This window comes from Lampetra fluviatilis, chromosome 18 (assembly GCF_964198595.1).
Source record: "Lampetra fluviatilis chromosome 18, kcLamFluv1.1, whole genome shotgun sequence".
Taxonomy (NCBI): Eukaryota; Metazoa; Chordata; class Hyperoartia; order Petromyzontiformes; family Petromyzontidae; genus Lampetra; species Lampetra fluviatilis.
The window spans coordinates 13,249,956-13,269,103 of record NC_136292.1 but is presented as its reverse complement, the minus strand read 5'-3'; the positions used below and the strand labels follow the sequence as shown (position 1 = coordinate 13,269,103).

Below are 19,148 nucleotides of genomic sequence, written 5' to 3'. Positions count from 1 at the left end.
GATGATCAACTGTACTTCACCTATTGTCAAATGCAGTTGCGACTGTATTTTGATTTAATTTTGCCACCATGAATGTAAGTAGCGATCCTAAACCTGTGTATTTTTCAGGTGGTTCATGTAGCTGCAGGTACTTTCATGTGTGCATCAGCCATAGATCATGTCCTGTTGAAGAAAGAGTAACAGACAGAGATTTTCAGGTTTGGTTACATTTGATTAAGTACAATGTGGCACTTTGGTTCTAGCCTACTTCTCAAGGCTCACCTTTATTGCTGCCACTATTATATTTTGGTCAGCCAAGTAACACCCTTATATAGTGTGGGTGGAGTCTAGTGAGAGAGAAATGGATACCAAAACTGAGGCGATTTAAGAGGGTTGGTTTGTCTTTCATTTGTACCCCAGCTCCCCCTGCCTGCTTTCACACCATAGCATATATCTGGACAACACGGTGCGCTGACAGTATACCACAGGACGACCCCTATGTCCCGACACTCACACTTGAGAATACGCGTTCCTGAACACACACACACCCTTAAGGCACGTTTAGCTTTAAATGGCGTTTATCACCCAATTTGGGCTACATTCATAAGAAACTTCGAAGTGATGCTCGACGTCACTTGCCGTGGGCCACCGCCGGCCCGCCACCGTCGTCCGAGGAGGAAGAGAGCCGGCGCCTGCTGGCTCCTCTCCACAAAAGGGGAGCATCAGAGGCTGCCTCCCTGCGTTCCTCTGCGCGTCCCTGCTCCCCACCGGGTGTCCAAGCTTGACGCTTGTATGTTTTCTGGGACTGCTCCTGTTCTCTACTGGCTGGAGCTCGAGAGCATAATTGGGTGGGGTCTTCCTCCATTCACCCTCCGCTATACCCTGGTGAGGGTGGGAGGTCCCTATGTATAGGAAGCTGGCCACACGAATGGTGATTGAAGCCTTGTTTGCTGCAGGTGTCTCTAATTTTCAATCACCCACTTTCCCTAATACAGGTGGACCCCACCCTCCATTGTATTTTGCCTTGCCACTTGGTGCCATGTGACACAATAGTCCCTCAGTTAAAGTTTCTAATCTATGACACGAAAACTACTGTTCACTGATTTAAATGTTAATATAATATAGGAATTATATTTCTGCGAAAACAGAATGTAAACAAAGTCAGTCGAGGTCTCAACGTTAATAAACCAGCATCGCTGATTGGCTGAGGTCATGGCTCAGGCTCCCCTTATGAGCACTCGGATTGGCCAAAATTGGCGCCCAGCATGCATAAAATGAACGTACCATGAATCAACAATGTTAACGTTAGTCAAAACCATGGGGGGTCCTACGGGAGGCGAAATGTCAACCGAATAACCGTTAACGGATGTCACCGTTAACCGAGGGACTGCTATATCTTTACCACAATATTTGTAATCTGAAACTTCTCAGTGAGTTTGCTTTTTAAAGAAGATATAACCCAATATGTAAAACGCTTTTGGCATTGGAATCCAATTGTTTGTTGTATTTGAGTTACGTAAATGAATGGGTTTCGGTTAAAAGACATTTGTCTCTGCAGGTCTCTCACCCGACCTGCAGTCCATGGAGCAGATCCGGAGGATAATGAGACCCACGGACGTCCCCGACACAGGTAAGCTTCTCACCCGGGTCACCTAATACCCACCCACGTCTCAGTGCCGCGTTCGAGGCGAGCCAGTGTGGTGGCCCTCATGGTTCGGGTGGTTTTCCGACCAGACTACCGCGACGAGATCCAACCAAAATCCGTGAAATGCTGGCCTTGCAAAACAATCGCGCTCGGAGCCACCACGCAGGGCCAGGGGGAGAAGGTTACTTCGCGTGCAACGCTGAGGACACCGCATCACCGCGCCACCTAGACGTGACACGGACTTCCATCGTTGTTGTCCTTCCCCCCCGCACCTCCGATTAGCACGGTTGGCTCCGTAAGGTTGCGAAAGAAGTTCAATATGCATGCATTGTATGTGACATCACGTCACATTACAACAACGGTCTTCGTATTACTGTTGATTTATTTTTGCTGGATTTGGTCCTAACCCTTTGATAAATTTGCCCAGTTGTCAAGAAGCTAATAGTAGCACAGCATTACAATGAACCCTTATTTACATATTCGATCATCTTAACGATAATTATTATAACCTCCCCCACCGCCCCCATCGCAGACGGGACAGAGCTATTGCATTAGCACTTTGAGTGTCAGTTTGGAAAGTGTTCAAAAACACAGTAGTAAGCAGGAATGATTTGGTTGAAAAACTAAAAAAATCAGAAGCATGCAGCAGGGAAATGTTCTTCTGACATCACACCTTGGTGGATATTTACTCACATCTTGATGCCTCCAGCTGTAAGAGAACGCGGTGTGCACGCCTGTGTGTGTGTGTGTACGTTGCAAGGGCTGCTATGCGACCTGCTGTGGTCGGACCCGGACAAGGACGTGCAGGGCTGGGGAGAAAACGACCGTGGAGTTTCCTTCACCTTCGGCGCCGACGTCGTCAGCAAGTTCCTCAACCGCCACGACCTGGACCTCATCTGCCGTGCGCACCAGGTGAAGGAGTCCCCACGGCCGGCTGCCTGTTTATCTGCCCGCCCGCCCGACCTCCACACCACACACTCACACCGGTCCAGCCCCCTTCAATGCTCCTCCTCCTTTTCGCCCCCTTCACTGCTGTGCCACACGTGGCCTCTACGTATGTATGTTAGAACTTCGAACCGTATGTAGCCAACCGTGCTAATCGAAGGTGCCAGGGAAGGACAACAAACTAAACACAAAAAACTAGTTAGATGATTTAAAAGTGCATATCTCCCAGTGGCTTCCCAATATTGGAAGGAAGTGTCCCAGATGGGCGCAGAAGCGCATCTGAAAGCGTGCGATGTCATGACCATCTTTGTTCGATGGCTAGCCCTTCTAGATGGGGATGAGCCACCGAGCTGCCTTTCACAAAGTATAGCGTTGAAACGCACCATTGAGTCTCAAGGGTATTTCTTGGAAGACCATGATTTTTATTTGTTTAGCCCAGTTCGTTATTCCTGGCTAAAGTAAGGTTTCGTATGTAATTAACTTTAACAGGCATCTCTTAATCATAGGCCTTTTTTTTTTTTATAAATATGTAATGCGAGCGTAAATGGGAAGGCCGGATGTGACGATCCGAGAGGGAGGAGTCAGGGTCACGTGGGAGAGAGGTTATAGGAGGGAGCCCGGAAGAGATCAGGGCCAGTCGATGGAGTGAAGAGGCGGGACCACGTTGGGTGGCCGCCGCGCCATCAGCCACGTGGCTGATGGGGGCTTGGCACACCGTCGGCCAGGGTGTGAGGAGCGAGAGAAGAGTGTGCGGGGCACACGGGGCTAGCAGGGTGGCTAGCGGAGCGTGCGGAGTGCACGGGCTAGCGGAGTGGCTAGCGGAGCGTGCGGAGTGCACGGGCTAGCGGAGTGGCTAGCGGAGCGTGCGGAGTGCACGGGGCTAGCGGAGTGGCTAGCGGAGCGTGCGGAGTGCACGGGGCTAGCGGAGTGGCTAGCGGAGCGTGCGGAGTGCACGGGGCTAGCGGAGTGGCTAGCGGAGCGTGCGGAGTGCACGGGGCTAGCGGAGTGGCTAGCGGAGCGTGCGGAGTGCACGGGGCCAGCGGAGTGGCTAGCGGAGCGTGCGGAGTGCACGGGGCCAGCAGAGTGGCTAGCGGAGCGTGCGGGGTGCACGGGGCTAGCGGAGGGGCTAGCAGGGCGTGCGTGGCACGCGAGAGGAGACGCTGGTCCGAGGAGGAGGCCAGCGGGGTGCGGAGGAGAAGAATCTAAATAAAGGACCAACGGAGAGCGACATTGTGTGTGAAGAAGTCCTTTATTACAAATATAATCATGGTGCAATTTGTAACATGCACAGTATTTCACACACATAATTGATCATAATGTAATAAAGGACTCTCTCTCAGATGTCGATCTCCGTTGTCCTTTATTGGGTTCGTAGAATCTCGTTACCACGGCGTCCTCGCTCAGGCCCGCGTCCCTCCCGACGATCTCTCCACAGTCACTCGGCTGCCATGATATGCAGTCTCCCTGCTGCTCCGATATGCAGTCTCCCTGCTGCTCCGTTAGGCAGTCTCCCTGCTGCTCCACCTTGCAGCCACACCGCTGCTCCGCTCTCTAGCTTCACTGCTGCCCCGTACACAGCTAGCCTCCCACAGCCGCTAGCTCTCTGCGTCTGACACCGATGGCTGACGGTGTCGACGTCTTCCATCGCGTGGCGACCGCGCCACTCTCTCCGTCCTGCCCAGCGTGGCCTCCTCCTGTTTCACTCCGTCTCAACTCCCCTTTCCCCTTCCGGTTCTCCCCCTAAATCCTCTCTCCCACGTGACCCAGACTCCGCCCCCCCTCAATCCTTGCTCGCATTACAATAACTCTTGAGACACAGAGCCAAGCTCCGTGTCACTTGAATGCCAGGCAATAGAGGTGGAGATTTTTGTTTGTTGTCCTTCCCCCCACCTCCGATGAGCACGGTTGGCCATGTACGGTGTAAAAGAAGTTCAACATGCAGTTGATTATCCGGTGGTCCCTGCCGATCCGTCAACACCGGAAAAACCCCTCCAAATGTTGGAACCAGTCCGGCAATTGGCACCGTGTGCATGACAATAAAAGTAGCTACGCTTGATTTCAGTGTTAAATATTATATACAGTACATTATACACTACATACAACTTAAAACAATGAAAACTCTGTACATGTACTCATCACCCCATGCAGAGTCTTTGAGATTTGAGTTCTAAGTATGGTACAGTAAATACAGTAACTTTTTAAAGTAGCATATTTATTTTTGCCTATGTGTATGTTTATTTACTGAAATTTCCTATAGTAAACAAATTTAAATCACAAAAAAAATGCAACACCTGCAAACATAACGTCACCCAACAATATGCACAAATAAGCTATTCTAAATCGTGATGTAATGATAATTATCTGGCGTTTTTGACAATCCCCCCCCCGAAGCCGGAACATAATCGATAATATAATCTACTGTACATACGTACATTAAAAGTCTGTGTAGATTGTATGCTGCAAATGTGCAGCAGGATGGCATTCTGGATGGCAGGTGGGCTGCCACTGAATAACGACGCCTGGCAATGTGACGGTTCTCGTCCTCGGTGGAGAGAGGAGGTTGTGAGTTGCGCCGCTGCAGAGGGTCCTGCCGTGAGCTGTTGTGCAGGGTGGCCGGTTGTGAAGGGAGATACGGTGGTGGATGATGACCAAAAGTAGAGGTCAGGTGCCACAGGCAGCAGGACATCTTATAGCTGACCCTGCTTCTGGTGATGGTGGGGAAGCCAGTGGGGCGGAGTGGAGGGAGGTGAAGGATGACAGGTGCAGAGAACGACGCGGGGGCGAGATTGTTTTACATCCATTGGAGTTACTTGAGGTTGCTCGATGGAGATTGAATAAGGACGGAGTTGTAATGTATGCATTTGTGGATGTTGAACTTCTTTCGCACTGTACGTAGCCAAACGTGCTAAATCGGAGGGACGGGATAGTCGAGGTGAGACCCGACTATTCTACAGGCGAGGGTATCGGCAATTTTAGAGGTGATGAGTGGACGTATACATGACAGAGGGCCCTGAAGTGGTGGTTGGAAGATGTGATGATTCGGTTGGTGTAGTTGTCAAAAGGATGAGGTGGAGCCAAGAATGGCGCTAAGGAAGTTGATGTGGTGGGAGAAATGGATAGCGGGAGACCGTGATTAATGTGCCAGTAGGCGTCGACACGGTGAGGCGCTGTTTGGCACCGATCACGGTTTGGATTTGCAAGCATTCAAGGAGAGATTGTGTACCCAGAACCACTTCTGCTCTTGACTCCAGAAGCGTTGGTAGAATGGACATGTGAACGGAAGAGAGTGATCTGCGTAGGTATGGTATTTGATGCCAAAGCTCTTGATAAGGCGACCAACAAGAGATGTTTAGGCCGTCAACTGCAGGGGGCTGAGGATGTTTGGGTTATGTTGTTTTATTTGCGGTTATAATGTGGTTGTGGTTTTGGTTGTAATTGTTTTTGTGGTTATATTCTGGCTTCGGTTGTGGTTGTAAATTAGTTCTCCAGGCATTGCTAATATTCATACACATGGTGTTGATGATATTCAAATTAATATGGTTGATGTTAATATGAAAAACAATCTCATTGTTAATTGATGTTGATATTTGGTTATTGCTGTTGATGTGTCAAATTGTTGTTGGTGATGATATTTTGTATTATTGGTGTTAATAATGTTAACATTGTTACATCATATTGTTTTTGATGATCAGGGAAAGTAAGCCAGCAAGTGTCCATTAGAAAGTAATAACAAGAAATCCCTATAGCTTGCAATTCACTTACGTTATATCCTACGCAAATTCTTTGCCAGTGTTAGATGGTCATAATTGTTGGGAGTTCTGTGGCACACTTTTTGAACAGAGAACCGGGGCCGATGCCCGGAGGAGACAACTTCATGTGAAGTGCGTGGATTATGGTGGAGACATCCTTCAGTAGCACAGGCGAGGAGGACAGGAACGTAGTCTATGGAGTCGAGGGATGGGGGCCGTATGTATGTATGTACATATGTTGAACATCGTTTGCACCGTACATAGCCAACCGTGTTAATCGGAGAGGGCCGGCTAGGAGAGGAGTGTGGGCGAAGTTTGAGGGATGCAACTTTGGTGATGGTGGAAAGTTTTTTGATGAAAGTACTTTTGCTGAAAGAGGTTGCGAGCTTCACTGACGTTTGTGGGTCATTTTGACTGGAGGGCCAGCCTGATGCTTGGGATGGAGGAGGTTTCTTTTTATGGCTTTTCCAATGGTCACGAGGGCTTTCTTCCTGTGGAGGTGCGCGATGCAAATAATCGGCGCGTTTGCTCTCTTGCAGGATGCTCTGTATTGGGTCTAGTTGGTGGTGAGCCTACTGTGCGATTACAGTCAGTCCATTCCCCAATGCCCCCTGATTTGCTTGGCACGGATGGCTTCAGTGGAGAGCCGGTTGGAATTGTGTGATGATGCGCGCGTGTGGCTCGAAGTTTGAGAGGTGCCAATTTTGTCCAATGCTATCCTGAGATCACCTTCGAGCTTATGGGCACAAACATCCGGGTTGGGAGAAGGGGGAAAACATGGAGAGGCAGTTGGTGAATAGATGCTGAAGAATTTGGGAAATTCGATGCCTCCTAAGGTTGTTGTGTGAGTTGTCAGTAGTTTTGATAATGGGAGGCCTGGCCAAGTGTAGAGAAGTGATTAGAATAGCCGACAAGGATATACTCGATCGGAGATTCGCACCGGCCGAAGTCCGGATCAATAAAGAAAGATACTCAGATTGGGCCAGCAGTTGGAAAATTTACAAGTTGTGGTAAGAGCCAAAGTTTCCTTGTGACGACCGTCGATGGTGGTTGAAGCCGGGCTTGCACGGTTTAAATATCCTGCAAGCACCAAGCGGTAGGTCACATCAGGGGAGAAGAATAAAGTAAGTTTGGAAAGGAAGCTCATTGAAGAAGCTGATGATGCTGCCATCAGGAGGGTGGTAGATGAGGATTGAGGGATAGTTGATAGTTTGCATGATAATTCTGGTACTGGGAGACACTGACTGGACCTCGTGAGTGGAGGGCACATTGCAATATGCATGTACGTACGTTTTTTTTCGATGGCTCGCCTTCTAGGTGGGAACGAACCATTGAGCTGCCTTTCACAAAGTATAGCGTTGGAACGCACCATTGAGTCTCAAGGTTATTTCTTGGAAGATCATAATTTTTATTTGTTTAGCCCAATTGGTTATTCGTGGCTCATGTAAGGATTCGTATGATTCACTTTAACATAATCGATGAAAGGCCTCTTTTATCAATATAACCAAAATGCTATTTGTAACATGCTCAGTATACAGAATTGTTTTGGTTAAGTCGTCCCTATGGATGACAGCCGGTCTGCCGCCACGGTGGTCACTCGTGACTGGCGGTGTGCGTTACCCCCTCACCCTCTCACACTCTCCCTCACCAATCCCCTCGCCCCCCCAATGGCCTGCAGGTCGTCGAAGATGGCTACGAGTTCTTTGCCAAGCGCCAGCTGGTCACGCTCTTCTCCGCCCCCAACTACTGCGGAGAGTTTGACAACGCGGGGGCCATGATGAGCGTTGACGAGACGCTCATGTGCTCCTTCCAGGTGCGCCTCGCTGCGTTGCTGCGGCGTATTCCCGTTCGCATGAATGTTTAAGGATGCAGTTGGTGCACCAAGTCCTCATTTTAAATGCAGTTGATCGTTGATTATCTGGCTGCTTCCAACATTATCTGGTGGTCCCGGGGCCGATCAGGTGAAATTGGCAAAACCGCTCCAAAGGCTGCAACCCAATCCGGCGATCGGCATGGTGCACGTGACAAACAAAGTAGCTACGCTTGATTTCGGTGTAAAATATTATAAAGAGTACATTATACACTACATACAACTTAAACAATAAAAATACTGCACGTGTATACATCAACCCATGATGCAGAGTCTTCGAGATTGGAGTGGTAAGTACGGTACAATAAATACAGTCTATAGTAAACATATTTAAAAGACAAAAAAGTAACACCTACAAACATGATGTCACACAGCAATGTGCACAAATAATTTAAAATAATAATTATTATAATGAGTAATTATCTGGCATTTTTTAAAATCCGGCACCCCCTCCCACCCCGAAACCACCGGATAATCGATGATCTACTGTATGTACAAATATATTTGGCTTATTCCTGTAGTTGAGAGGAGCGCAAGTGACATTATACACTTCCAGCCACGACACCCCATGCTGCGGAACCCTTGCTGCATACTGCGTAAGAGCCCTTACGATCCTCCAATGTAAACAAAACTCTACTATAAAGTCGTGCCGCTGTTAGGGACTAACCCAGTTGACAACTGGGAAAAATATATCAAAGGGGTTGGCTAAAACTAGGTAAAAAAAATTCTGCATTATTTAAATAGGCCTCATGACCCAGTACAATGACGGTGCATGGCATACACCCAGAGTGCGTCATGTAATTTCGCGATGCGAGGTCATGCATCAGCCTCCCGATGACATCGCAGTGTGGTGTTATTGGGAGGGAGACACCAGTCACATCGTATCCTGTGGGACGTCAGCTCGTACCAATTGGAAACATTCTTCTTCATCATTATCATCATCGTCTGCCATCGGCAGCTTAGTAAAATGATGGGGACCGACCATTGCCTCAGATTGTTATTTTTGCTAGTAACCATGAAATGTCAGGTCTGTCTACAGTTCAATGAAACATTTGTTTGCCTTAATGTAAGCAATCAAATGTCACAAATAGTTAAAAACAGTAGTTGTAACAGGCACCGTCATGACATACAGTAGGCTCTCGATTATCTGCGGGTGGGTTATCGATTTGGATATTAACCACGCACCTGAGATTTTGACATGAATTAATAACTCATGGATTTTCCCTTAAGCCCAAATAAATAATCTAAAAAAGTTATACATTGTTACTCTTTGATATGTTTATTACAAGTCACGTGCTTAAACCGAACAAATATGTGCTCCGGTTAATCTGAAATCAATTTGATCGCCTCTACAGCACAGTAGTTGCATATCTTTACAACAGTGGGTAAGAGTTTGATTGATGCTGATTGGTGGGGCTCTGCTATCATCCACTTAGTGGACTGAGTCTTCTGCGCAGGAGCAGGAAAGTGTTATCATTGAGCAAGTGCATCGATCGGTCGAAAGTTATTTTTTGTCAAAGAGATCCGTGGTAAATGGATATTTTTGTATTATCCGTGGCCATCCTTCCCATCATTAGCGCGGATAATCGAGAGTCTCCTGTATTTAGGTAGTGGTTAAGAATTGTTTAGATTTGATTTACAATACTCCTACGTTCTCGAGAGCAGTTCCACAAGTGTAGAGTCACATTTGTATGCTATTCTGTTGTGCGACACAATCTTCCGTACTATATTTAATGTGACTGTTTATATAGCTGGTACTATGTTAATTGTGTTGCATTATGCAAATCATCCAATCTTTGGCAAAAAATTAAGAACCACAAAAAATGCGGTTCTTTAATCTGCTCACTTTCCATACTTCAAATATATGTTGCCAAGTTGCCTGATCACCATGATCAATCCACTGCTAGAGGGAAGCCACTGCCTATCCCCCAAGGTCCGGTGATGTAACAATTCACCCATGTCCTCGCAAGCGCCTTCCCCTGCCTTGGCCGCCACTTCATTGTTGGGCCACCATTCCTAGGGGTTGTGCAGGCTGCACCCATGAAATACATCAAATATATATTGGCAGTTTTGCATGTGGCTAAGTTATCCAGACATCAAATTTTATTCATGACTTTAATATTGAATACCACGTATAAAGGCAACGATTTAAAATATCTTTGCATGGGTGGCCCGTCTGAAAATTAACTCTACATGCCTACAGCCTCGGCACTTTTGTGGTGGGTTCCACGGAGGGACACACTTTTATCTGGGAGGCAACACGTTTATTACACGGCCCCAACAGGGCTACTACTTAACGTAACAAACACGTAACTAGACCCCAACAGGGTAACTACTCAACTAGACCCCAACAGGGTAACTACATAACCGGGCCAGGCAGTAACGTACTGCCTGACCCACGATGCCGAACGTGACGACCGAAGACCGAAGATGGAAGAGACGTAGCCCGACGGGATGATTCCAAGAGACAGCCCCGCTCAGCTCTCGGGACCCCCTTTTTATCCCCTGAGCGTGGCTTCGCTCCGCCCTCGGCCACGTCCCCTTCGGGATCTGCCCAGAAGGTTCTGGGGCCTTCCACCACCTGTCCTTCTCGTCACCTGTCGGCCCCCCCTCGTTATCTTTTCCTCATCACGTGCCCTCTCGGGTTTCCATAGCCTGTCACATTCTCGGGTACCAGAGGGAGGCTGTGATACGCACAGTTCCACTCATCTCTCAGTAGCTGGCGCTAACGGCGTAGTGACTCAATATACGTCACTACACTCTGATAAAAAAAAATATTTCTAGGTGCGAGCCACGCCATTTCTTTGAAGCATTTGTGAAAGTGTTAAGTTGTCTTGAACTATGGGAATTTTTTTTGCCATTATCAAAAATTACGAAAAATAAGAATAGGTTAACCCTTTCTAGCAATAAAGCTGGTGTTTACAATGTTCAAACGCAAATAGATACCTTTTCGCAAGGCATCAAGTCTGCATTAACCATAGATATAACTGCTCGACCCGAGCTATAATTGCTCTGATACTCAATGACGGAGCCAGGATATTCAGGTAGGGTGGGCAACCCCTCCAGCAATGAAAAATGGTCGGAGTTGTTAGTAAGTAAGGACTTGTCCCTTGCTTTTTATTCGACGCGTGTGCGGCGATGGCGCAGCCATCGATCGAGGGTCGAATTTGAACCGCGTTGTGTGATCGGCATCGCGCTCGCTGAAGGTCTTTGCCTTCAGGGAAGTCGTGTACTGTAGACGCAACTGCGCACAATTCTGTGAGTCACTTATAACTGCTTTGCCGTTACTTATTGCCAATTATGGACTCAGACTATTGTCCTTTCATCTCATAGAGTCCCTGGCACGTAATAATATGCTACACAGTGGCAGTGGGGGTCGAAAAATGCCGATGTATTACTAATAATCCGATGATCCGATCGAAATTAGAGATTTCAATCAGATCATTGGGGGGGCACATGCCACCCCCCCCCCCCCCACTGGCTCTGCCAGTGCTGATACTTGCATTGTCTCTACTGTTCGCCTTTTGGGACTCTCTGGTTGAGCACTGGTGAGACTATGCCATAGAGATGGCTGTCTCTAGTTGAGACAAGGCAATGCATATATTATAAGGGGATATTTGTTTGCATATTTTGCCACAAGTATGTGTGGTTAATGCAGACTTGATCCATTGAAAAACGTATCTATTTGGTGTTTGAATATCTTAACGCCAGAAAGGGTAAAACCTATTCTTATTTTTCATAATTTTTGAGACTGGTAAAAGGTCCCATATATATAACTGCTCTGATACTTGCCTTTTGGCGTTCTCTGGTCTCACACTAGTGGTGAGACAAGGCCATAAACAAGGCTGTCTCTGGCGTAGGCCAATCAGTTTCAAAGACAATGCGTGTATTATTATCATCGGAGCATGTTTGTTTGTCTTTAACTAAATGGCGTATTGTTCAACAACGTTTGCTTATTTTCGACCAGATCTTGAAGCCGGCTGAAAAGAAGCCAAAGTACCAGTACGGAGGACTGAACTCGGGCCGGCCCGTGACTCCGCCCCGCACTGCGCCCGCACCACCTAAGAAGAGATGAAGCCCATCTGTGTTGTATAACCACCCCCCCCTGCTCCACACCGCACACCACACGGAGAGGGAGTCACGCAAACGCACTGATGCCATCAGAAGTCAATGGCAAATGCTGTAGCTAGAAGGTAGAAGCTACAGCAGTGCCTCTTGAGAATAATAATCGGGATACTGGAGGGGGTGTACATCTCGTTTTCGAGTCTTTTCACCAATCGGTCACATAGCTGTGACTGGTAAAGCTTACGTGAGTCCTATGTTAAAAAATGTGATACATTTTGGGGCAACAGGGTCAATGGCTTATTTTGATTAGGCATGTTCACCATTCAGTCTTTTGGTAAATAGCACTTTCCCGCCACAACTGCAAACACGTTGATATGTAACGGTGATATGTATAATATATCCCCTTGCAATTACTTTTATTCCAGATTGGTTTCGAACATAAGATAATGCCACTGGCCTCTGAGCAGCAGTCAAACGGACATTTTTCACGCTCGACGTGCATCATTAACAGCTGGTGCGCCGTCGCGTCAGGATTTACCAACGGAGCTCTGCCGTGCAGATTTCCAAGAAGGCGTCTTGCTGACGGGGTGCGTTTGTCCGCCGCCCTTGGTGTTTGCGAGGGCTGTGGATCTGCCTTGAGTCCTTCGGTGTCTGCTCAGTCCACTCAACGTCACTTCAGTACTAACCGGTGCCGTGACCTAGCTCTGTTGTCGATGCATCTAAATTTGCCCACACAATGTTGTTTTTCTTTGTCAATATGCAAATGTAAAATGCTAAAATTCACTTGCCTCACTAAAGCTCTTGTGCCATTTTATGCATCACAGTAATATCTTAGGCCCCCACCATGCTGAGTTTTCCACAGGCAGAATGTAACGTCAAAATAAACATTTTAATCTGTCACTAAAAATAAGTTTTGTATCGTATGATTTGGTGTTTGTTTAATAACAGTGAATTCTTTAAAATGTTCACGGTAAATGGTAAGCATTTTCGGTCATAACTAAAGGTGTCATGCAATTATAGAGCTTAAACAAATCTAGTCATGTAACAGATAAAATAGACACAATTAAGTGATATTTGAAAGCAGTCCTTTGCCTATATACATTCACACGTTTCTGTAGGCTGTATAATTCGGTGCATCTTTTAGCACTCTTTTTGCAAATCAATATTTCCACATGCAGAGATGGGATGTTACAACGTTTCCTGTCATGTTTTTGCATGACCACGTAACCACGTGAAACAAATCACACAACACACTCTCACCCACAGCAAGGCGCTCCTCTACCCTGCACTGGGGTGGTGTGCGCTCACCGTGTAAGCTCACTCGCGTTACGCAGGGCTCCCTTCTTATGGGGTTGGTGGAAACACTGGCGTTCATTTGCATAAGGGCGCGTACCCAGATGAACCAGAGCCCGATTGGTTGGCTCTGTTCGTGGGCAGGGCTTGCGTCATTACATCATGATGCCCAGGCCAGAATGCCGTTGTTACCATCCGCTAGCTGATGATTGGCTGGTGTGTTTAGTACAGAATGCAGCCACATCAGTGCCTTAAAACAAATTGGTATATCTACAGAATAACGTTTTTCCCTAAATATACCAGAATTTCCACAAAAGTCATGAGCAAACTGTTCAGAAATCGGGCTCAGTATATAGATGTGATGCAAATAACATATTGCACAAGACCATTCAGATATAAATGATAGCCAGTTGGCAGTTGGGCAGTTTTGTGAGTTGTCATCCCCTTGGGTGTGAGAGATGTCTCTAGCTACTCATGTTTCCTTCCACTCAAACATTTTCAATAAAAAATTGGCCAAATTTCTCCAGTCACCAGAACCTCTAATATCCTAAGGCTTGGTAAGGCAACTATGGGTACATGTTTTACAAATAATAATATGTATCATCGCTGTGGGAATGCCTTGGCTCTTTTTTGGGTCCATATTAAGCAAGGGCTATGGAACGTAAACACGAGCCCACGGTTTTTCACCTGATTCACTGTACTAAATATTGCAATCAAGTGACTTCACATTGCAAAATAATCCCTTGGACTCCTCCACAATAAGTTTGTGATGACCACCACCAAGGCTGCATTTTAGGATTCACTCGTAGCTTCCTGCATTTTGTTAAAACCATGAAACATCAAATTGAATTTCTAACAAACATTTATATTTGATGATACAATTTCAATTCTGAAAGAATTTTGGACATGGCAAAGTGTAGGGTAAATCATATAATTAATAAATGTATTAATATAATGTATTAATATATTTAATGAAGTGTAACATAATATATATAAAGAGTTTCAAGTGAATGAAAAGTGCTCTACTAACAAAAAATCGGGACAATCGTAACCGCTTGTAAATTGTGCAGAATATGCCATGTAATTTGTGTGTGTGTGCAGTCGTGGAGCGATCGTGCAATGGTTAGCGCTACACATGCGTTGCAAACTCGGATACCTGAGTTCAATTCCCGCTCACGGCAAACATCAGTGATAGCGATTATCTGAACCGGTCCCGGGCCCTCCCCTCGGTCGACTCAGCCTCAAATGAGTACCTGGGTGCGGTGTGTAAACGTCGCCACTGGGGAGACAAAGGCAGCCGGGCATGGTGCTGGCCACCCACCCCCTCGTGTGCTGTCGGCCTTAATAGGTGCTTGCTAACAGCACATTCCCAAACAGTCTGTTAAGGCTACACGGTGGGAGTGGAGGATCTTTGTCTTTGTGTGTGCAGTGATCACTGTAATGTTTGCCTTAAAGAATAGTTTGTCTTGTTTGGAACACTTTCTTGTGTTTAGATTGGTGTATTGCTGTACTTGTTGAATCCCAATTTTCTGTTAAATATATTTTCTGAACTTTCAATGGGCTCTTAACTGGTTATACATAATTTTTCGATCAAAATAAATAGCGTAGTTGGACGTAAAATTGAAATTTGCAAGTAATATATTTCATTCGCCCAGATTTACTTTTGAGGTACCACATTACTTTGTTTATTGAAATTTGACGAGTGAAAAAAAAATCAGTGTTGCAAAAAGTGTTCCTCGTGAGAAGACGACTTGTCGTGAAAAATGTAAAGTTTAGGATTTTATTTCAAACGGTACTTTCGTGTGTCTGCAGTGTTGAATCGGCACAGAACGATTCACCACCCAGCTCCTCCGGCGTCAAATTGAAATGTGACTTTTGTCCAGCAATCCGACGAGTGACGTCTTCGTTCCGTTATATTCGTACGGTCCCATTCCCTCCATTGGCCAGCGGCGGCTTTGCTGTGTTGGACAACGTCGGTTCAGAGCCTTTAATATTAAAGTACCTTGTAATTGGCATATAATTAGATGATTTGTGTAAATTGTAAATATTCTGCTCTTACAACGGTGCGATTCGATGCATGTATCCTGAGCATAATGATCTTTTCAACTATAAATCAACATCGTTGCATGCCTGATGTATGTGCAGTATAAGCCCTGAATGTTAACTGGCCCACTTTCCTTACACACCTATACCGAATGTGGAGTTTTTTGTTGTAGAAATAGAATTTGCTTATAAATAGTTGTCTTGGTTTTTCTATTTAAAGTACATTACCACTAAGTTGAAACCCATTACATCATTAGTGTTTTTATATCAAGTCTGATGGTGAAATGCTTCTATTTGATTTCCTTCAATGTTTTTTTTTTTACATCGAGCAAATCACTCGCAGTTCCATATGATCGATCCCCTGGAAGGCTCGCGAAAGCAAGATCTCGATGCAGGGATGCGAGTCTTTGATGATGCCAAAGAGCGACACTGGTTTGAAAAAGGAAACTGTTGTGGATATAAACACATTGCTTCTTTGGAACACTAATTCGGTACGGGAATCGTGACCAACTTAGAGAAGACTGGCGTGATCTGACAACCCTTCAGTTACTTGGTTTAAGGCCTTGGACGTACTACTCAATAATCTCGCATTAGGTGAGTTGCAATCTGCTCCCCATGCCTTGACGAATACACGCAGTGTATATATTTTGGCATAATTTTTTGTTTATTTGGACTTGTATATTTGACTATATAGGTGTGAAAAATATCCAGCAAAAGAACAGTAATTTGTATAGCAAACTATAAAATTCTGAGGTTTACTGGCGTGCTCGTATCCCTTCTGACGCGTGCTTATGTGGGATGCATTAGTACAGTTGTCAACTATTTAACATACTGAAGATGAAATACTTTCATTCTTGGAAATGCAGTTCAAAGCTTGCAACAAATATAATGCTTATTTCTAAGGTATGCGATACTTTTTGTTAATGAGGCGCTTGCTTCCTCGACTAGTTCCATAATGTTGAATATGTTAAAGTTAATGCCGATTTTTTTCTTCATCCCATGCAAACTTTGTCGCACTGAAACAAACGTCAGCATAACCATACAAGCATCTGTTGGCCGAGCATGCTCTGCTGTGTAATATAATGTAGTGCAGAGCCATGAGATTATAAGGTGGCTTAGACGTGACCTGTCATACATGTGGAGCCTGTTAAATCTCGTTCTTTGATGATCATCGTTTCATTCTCTCCCATTTTGGACATTTCTAATTTTGTAACACCTCATCTCTCTCGTCTTCCATTTAATACAGATACGGTCACAACCACACTACGGTAATGTTATCTCCATGTACTGTTTGTATACAAGTATATATAGCTATGTACACAGCAATCTGTGTGCATCCTACCCCAGATACTTGTGTATGACATTAAACATTTTAATCTGCAAAAAAAAAGCTGTTTTTACAATTACCAAGTTACAGGTTGCACAATTCACAATGCTTACACTTAGAGAACATGCTAAATAGCCTTGAGTTTATCTTGATTCTTTTGCATGTGTAGTATGGTTTGAATTCATATTTTGCGTTCCGACATATACATTGTTAAATGTACTGTGTATACGTTGTGATTTGTTTTTTCCCAAATAAAAGGACGAGGGAATACAATTTTGGCGTGTCATTAACATTAATTAAATACAAACACTAAATAAATACAAAACTCACTTCACCAATCCTAACTGACTTACATTTTTTTAAGAGGGCCTTACTTTGGTTATTAGAACAGTTTATACGTAAATATATACGTGAAATTATATTTGTTTTACATTTTCGTGACAATGGAAATTTAACCATGTTCATTATCACAAGATTATATGAAATGTATTGCCATTCTGAAATATTTGTGTATTCAGTGAAGTTAAGGTCTATTGAGAAAGGTGTATTCTTTCACAGGTAGCAGGTTGCCGCATCTTCCTTAAAAACACATTTACAGGGGGGTCGCCACCTCCCCTGTCCTCAGCTGAGTTAAGTTGCTTGGTTGGGAAACAGAGCGACCCACTTATGTTTAAGTTAAGTTTAGGTTTTAATTTGGCAGAGGGAAACCCCATTGGGCAATAAATGGCTCATTCCCGACGAGGATCTGGTTACGCTATAGACACGAATGCAACTGTACAGACTCAAGTTCTGAATGGCAAGATCGCACATCGACCTGGTACAACTAGCACAACGAGACCAAGGCGAATGGAATTCATCACATGCAACCAACTCTGACCTCGTGTCGTCAACCACCAAGGGGGTGAGCGGTAGGTCAGCTCTGACACGAAATTGGAAACCAACCGCCCATTTAATTTTTACAAGAATTCGTACCAATTACAACTAGTCTTGCATTTATAAGTCCAGTATCAATGAAAGTAGATCCCAGTACAGTTTGGTGACTGGGAATACCTGAGGGGGTAGAGCACCATCCACTGTTTAAATTGCCAGGAACAGGAGACTCCTGTGCAACTCCGCATTGTAACCTTGCCACCTCTGCAACTCAGCCTCGTGCCCGAAACAGTCCGTTGGAGCCCTGTTCAACCCGTGTGTGCAACCAAGCGGGCTGTATTACTACAGAAGGAGACTTCTGCATCTAAGCTGGGCCCAAAGAGTGACCAATGTAAAAGTAAGAAGAACGTTGCATTTAGAAGACTCTGATGATGCATGCAGTGGTGAGAAGTAAACTGGCGCTATTAGGACACATGTGAAATGATTCAATAGAGGTGCACACACTGAGCTGAGACGGCAACACTATTCCTGAACACAACGATAACTCGTAACGATACACATAGGGTGGTGACCACCGACCTATCCTCACTAACTCTGGTTAACACTGACACTCTGATAACACTGGTGTGGCCAAGCCAGGAGGGCTACTGCTTGGCCATGCTGGCTTGAGGCGTCTTCATGAGGCGTCTTCATCCCGGACTCGAGCAGCCCGCGCCAGGGGCGGAGGCCGCCGCTTATATATGCGCCTCGGCGTGGCCAGGCCACACCCCGGCCACGCCTCCCTTCGAGAAGCCTCGAGAAGGCTCTGCTCCCCGACCACGTAACCCCCAAGGTCCCCCTGGGGCCCCCGGCCCCCACCTTGATCCGGTCACGTGTCCGGTCGGGTTCATCCAGAGTGCCACGGCCTCACGCAACCCCCGCGGCACTGACCGACGGCTTCCCGGCTCCCCGACCTGGCCGTGACATCATTCCCGCATCCGCACGTAGTTACGTCATGTGTGTGTTGGCCCAGACGGTGGTGACGTTCCCCGCACATAGTGACATCATGCGTGTGCGTGTATACACCCACACAGTAGTGACGTGACAAGTCACGACATTACCCCCCCCCCATGTAAAAATACAGCTGTCCCGGCTGTGATTAACCTGAACAAACTGTGTGCCCCCCAACAAGCAACATTAATAAATAACCGACGTCCGACAATAAATAACGTGAGAAACATATGTACAATAACACCAACATACAACAGCAAAAAAACTAAAATGTAACGTGAACGGCAATAAACAACACCCAGCCCTGAGGCACCCCGCACTCGCAACCCGACGAGCACGAACGAACCGCTGCGGGGGAAGAAACGCACACAA

At 46.0% G+C, this 19,148-nt stretch overlaps 1 protein-coding gene across 1 annotated transcript in view; it reads left to right on the top strand.

Annotated features, from left to right (window-relative positions):
• Positions 1-17,189, top strand: part of LOC144937261 (serine/threonine-protein phosphatase PP1-beta catalytic subunit-like) — a 28,121-nt gene extending 10,932 nt beyond the window's left edge. Inside the window, exons 5-8 of the mRNA XM_078864663.1 lie at positions 1,538-1,609; positions 2,385-2,536; positions 7,997-8,131; positions 12,156-17,189. Coding sequence (XP_078720789.1) covers positions 1,538-1,609; positions 2,385-2,536; positions 7,997-8,131; positions 12,156-12,263 — 467 coding nt within the window. The 3' untranslated portion in view covers positions 12,264-17,189. The remainder of the gene's footprint in view (positions 1-1,537; positions 1,610-2,384; positions 2,537-7,996; positions 8,132-12,155) is intronic.
• The last annotated feature ends 1,959 nt before the right edge of the window (positions 17,190-19,148 follow it).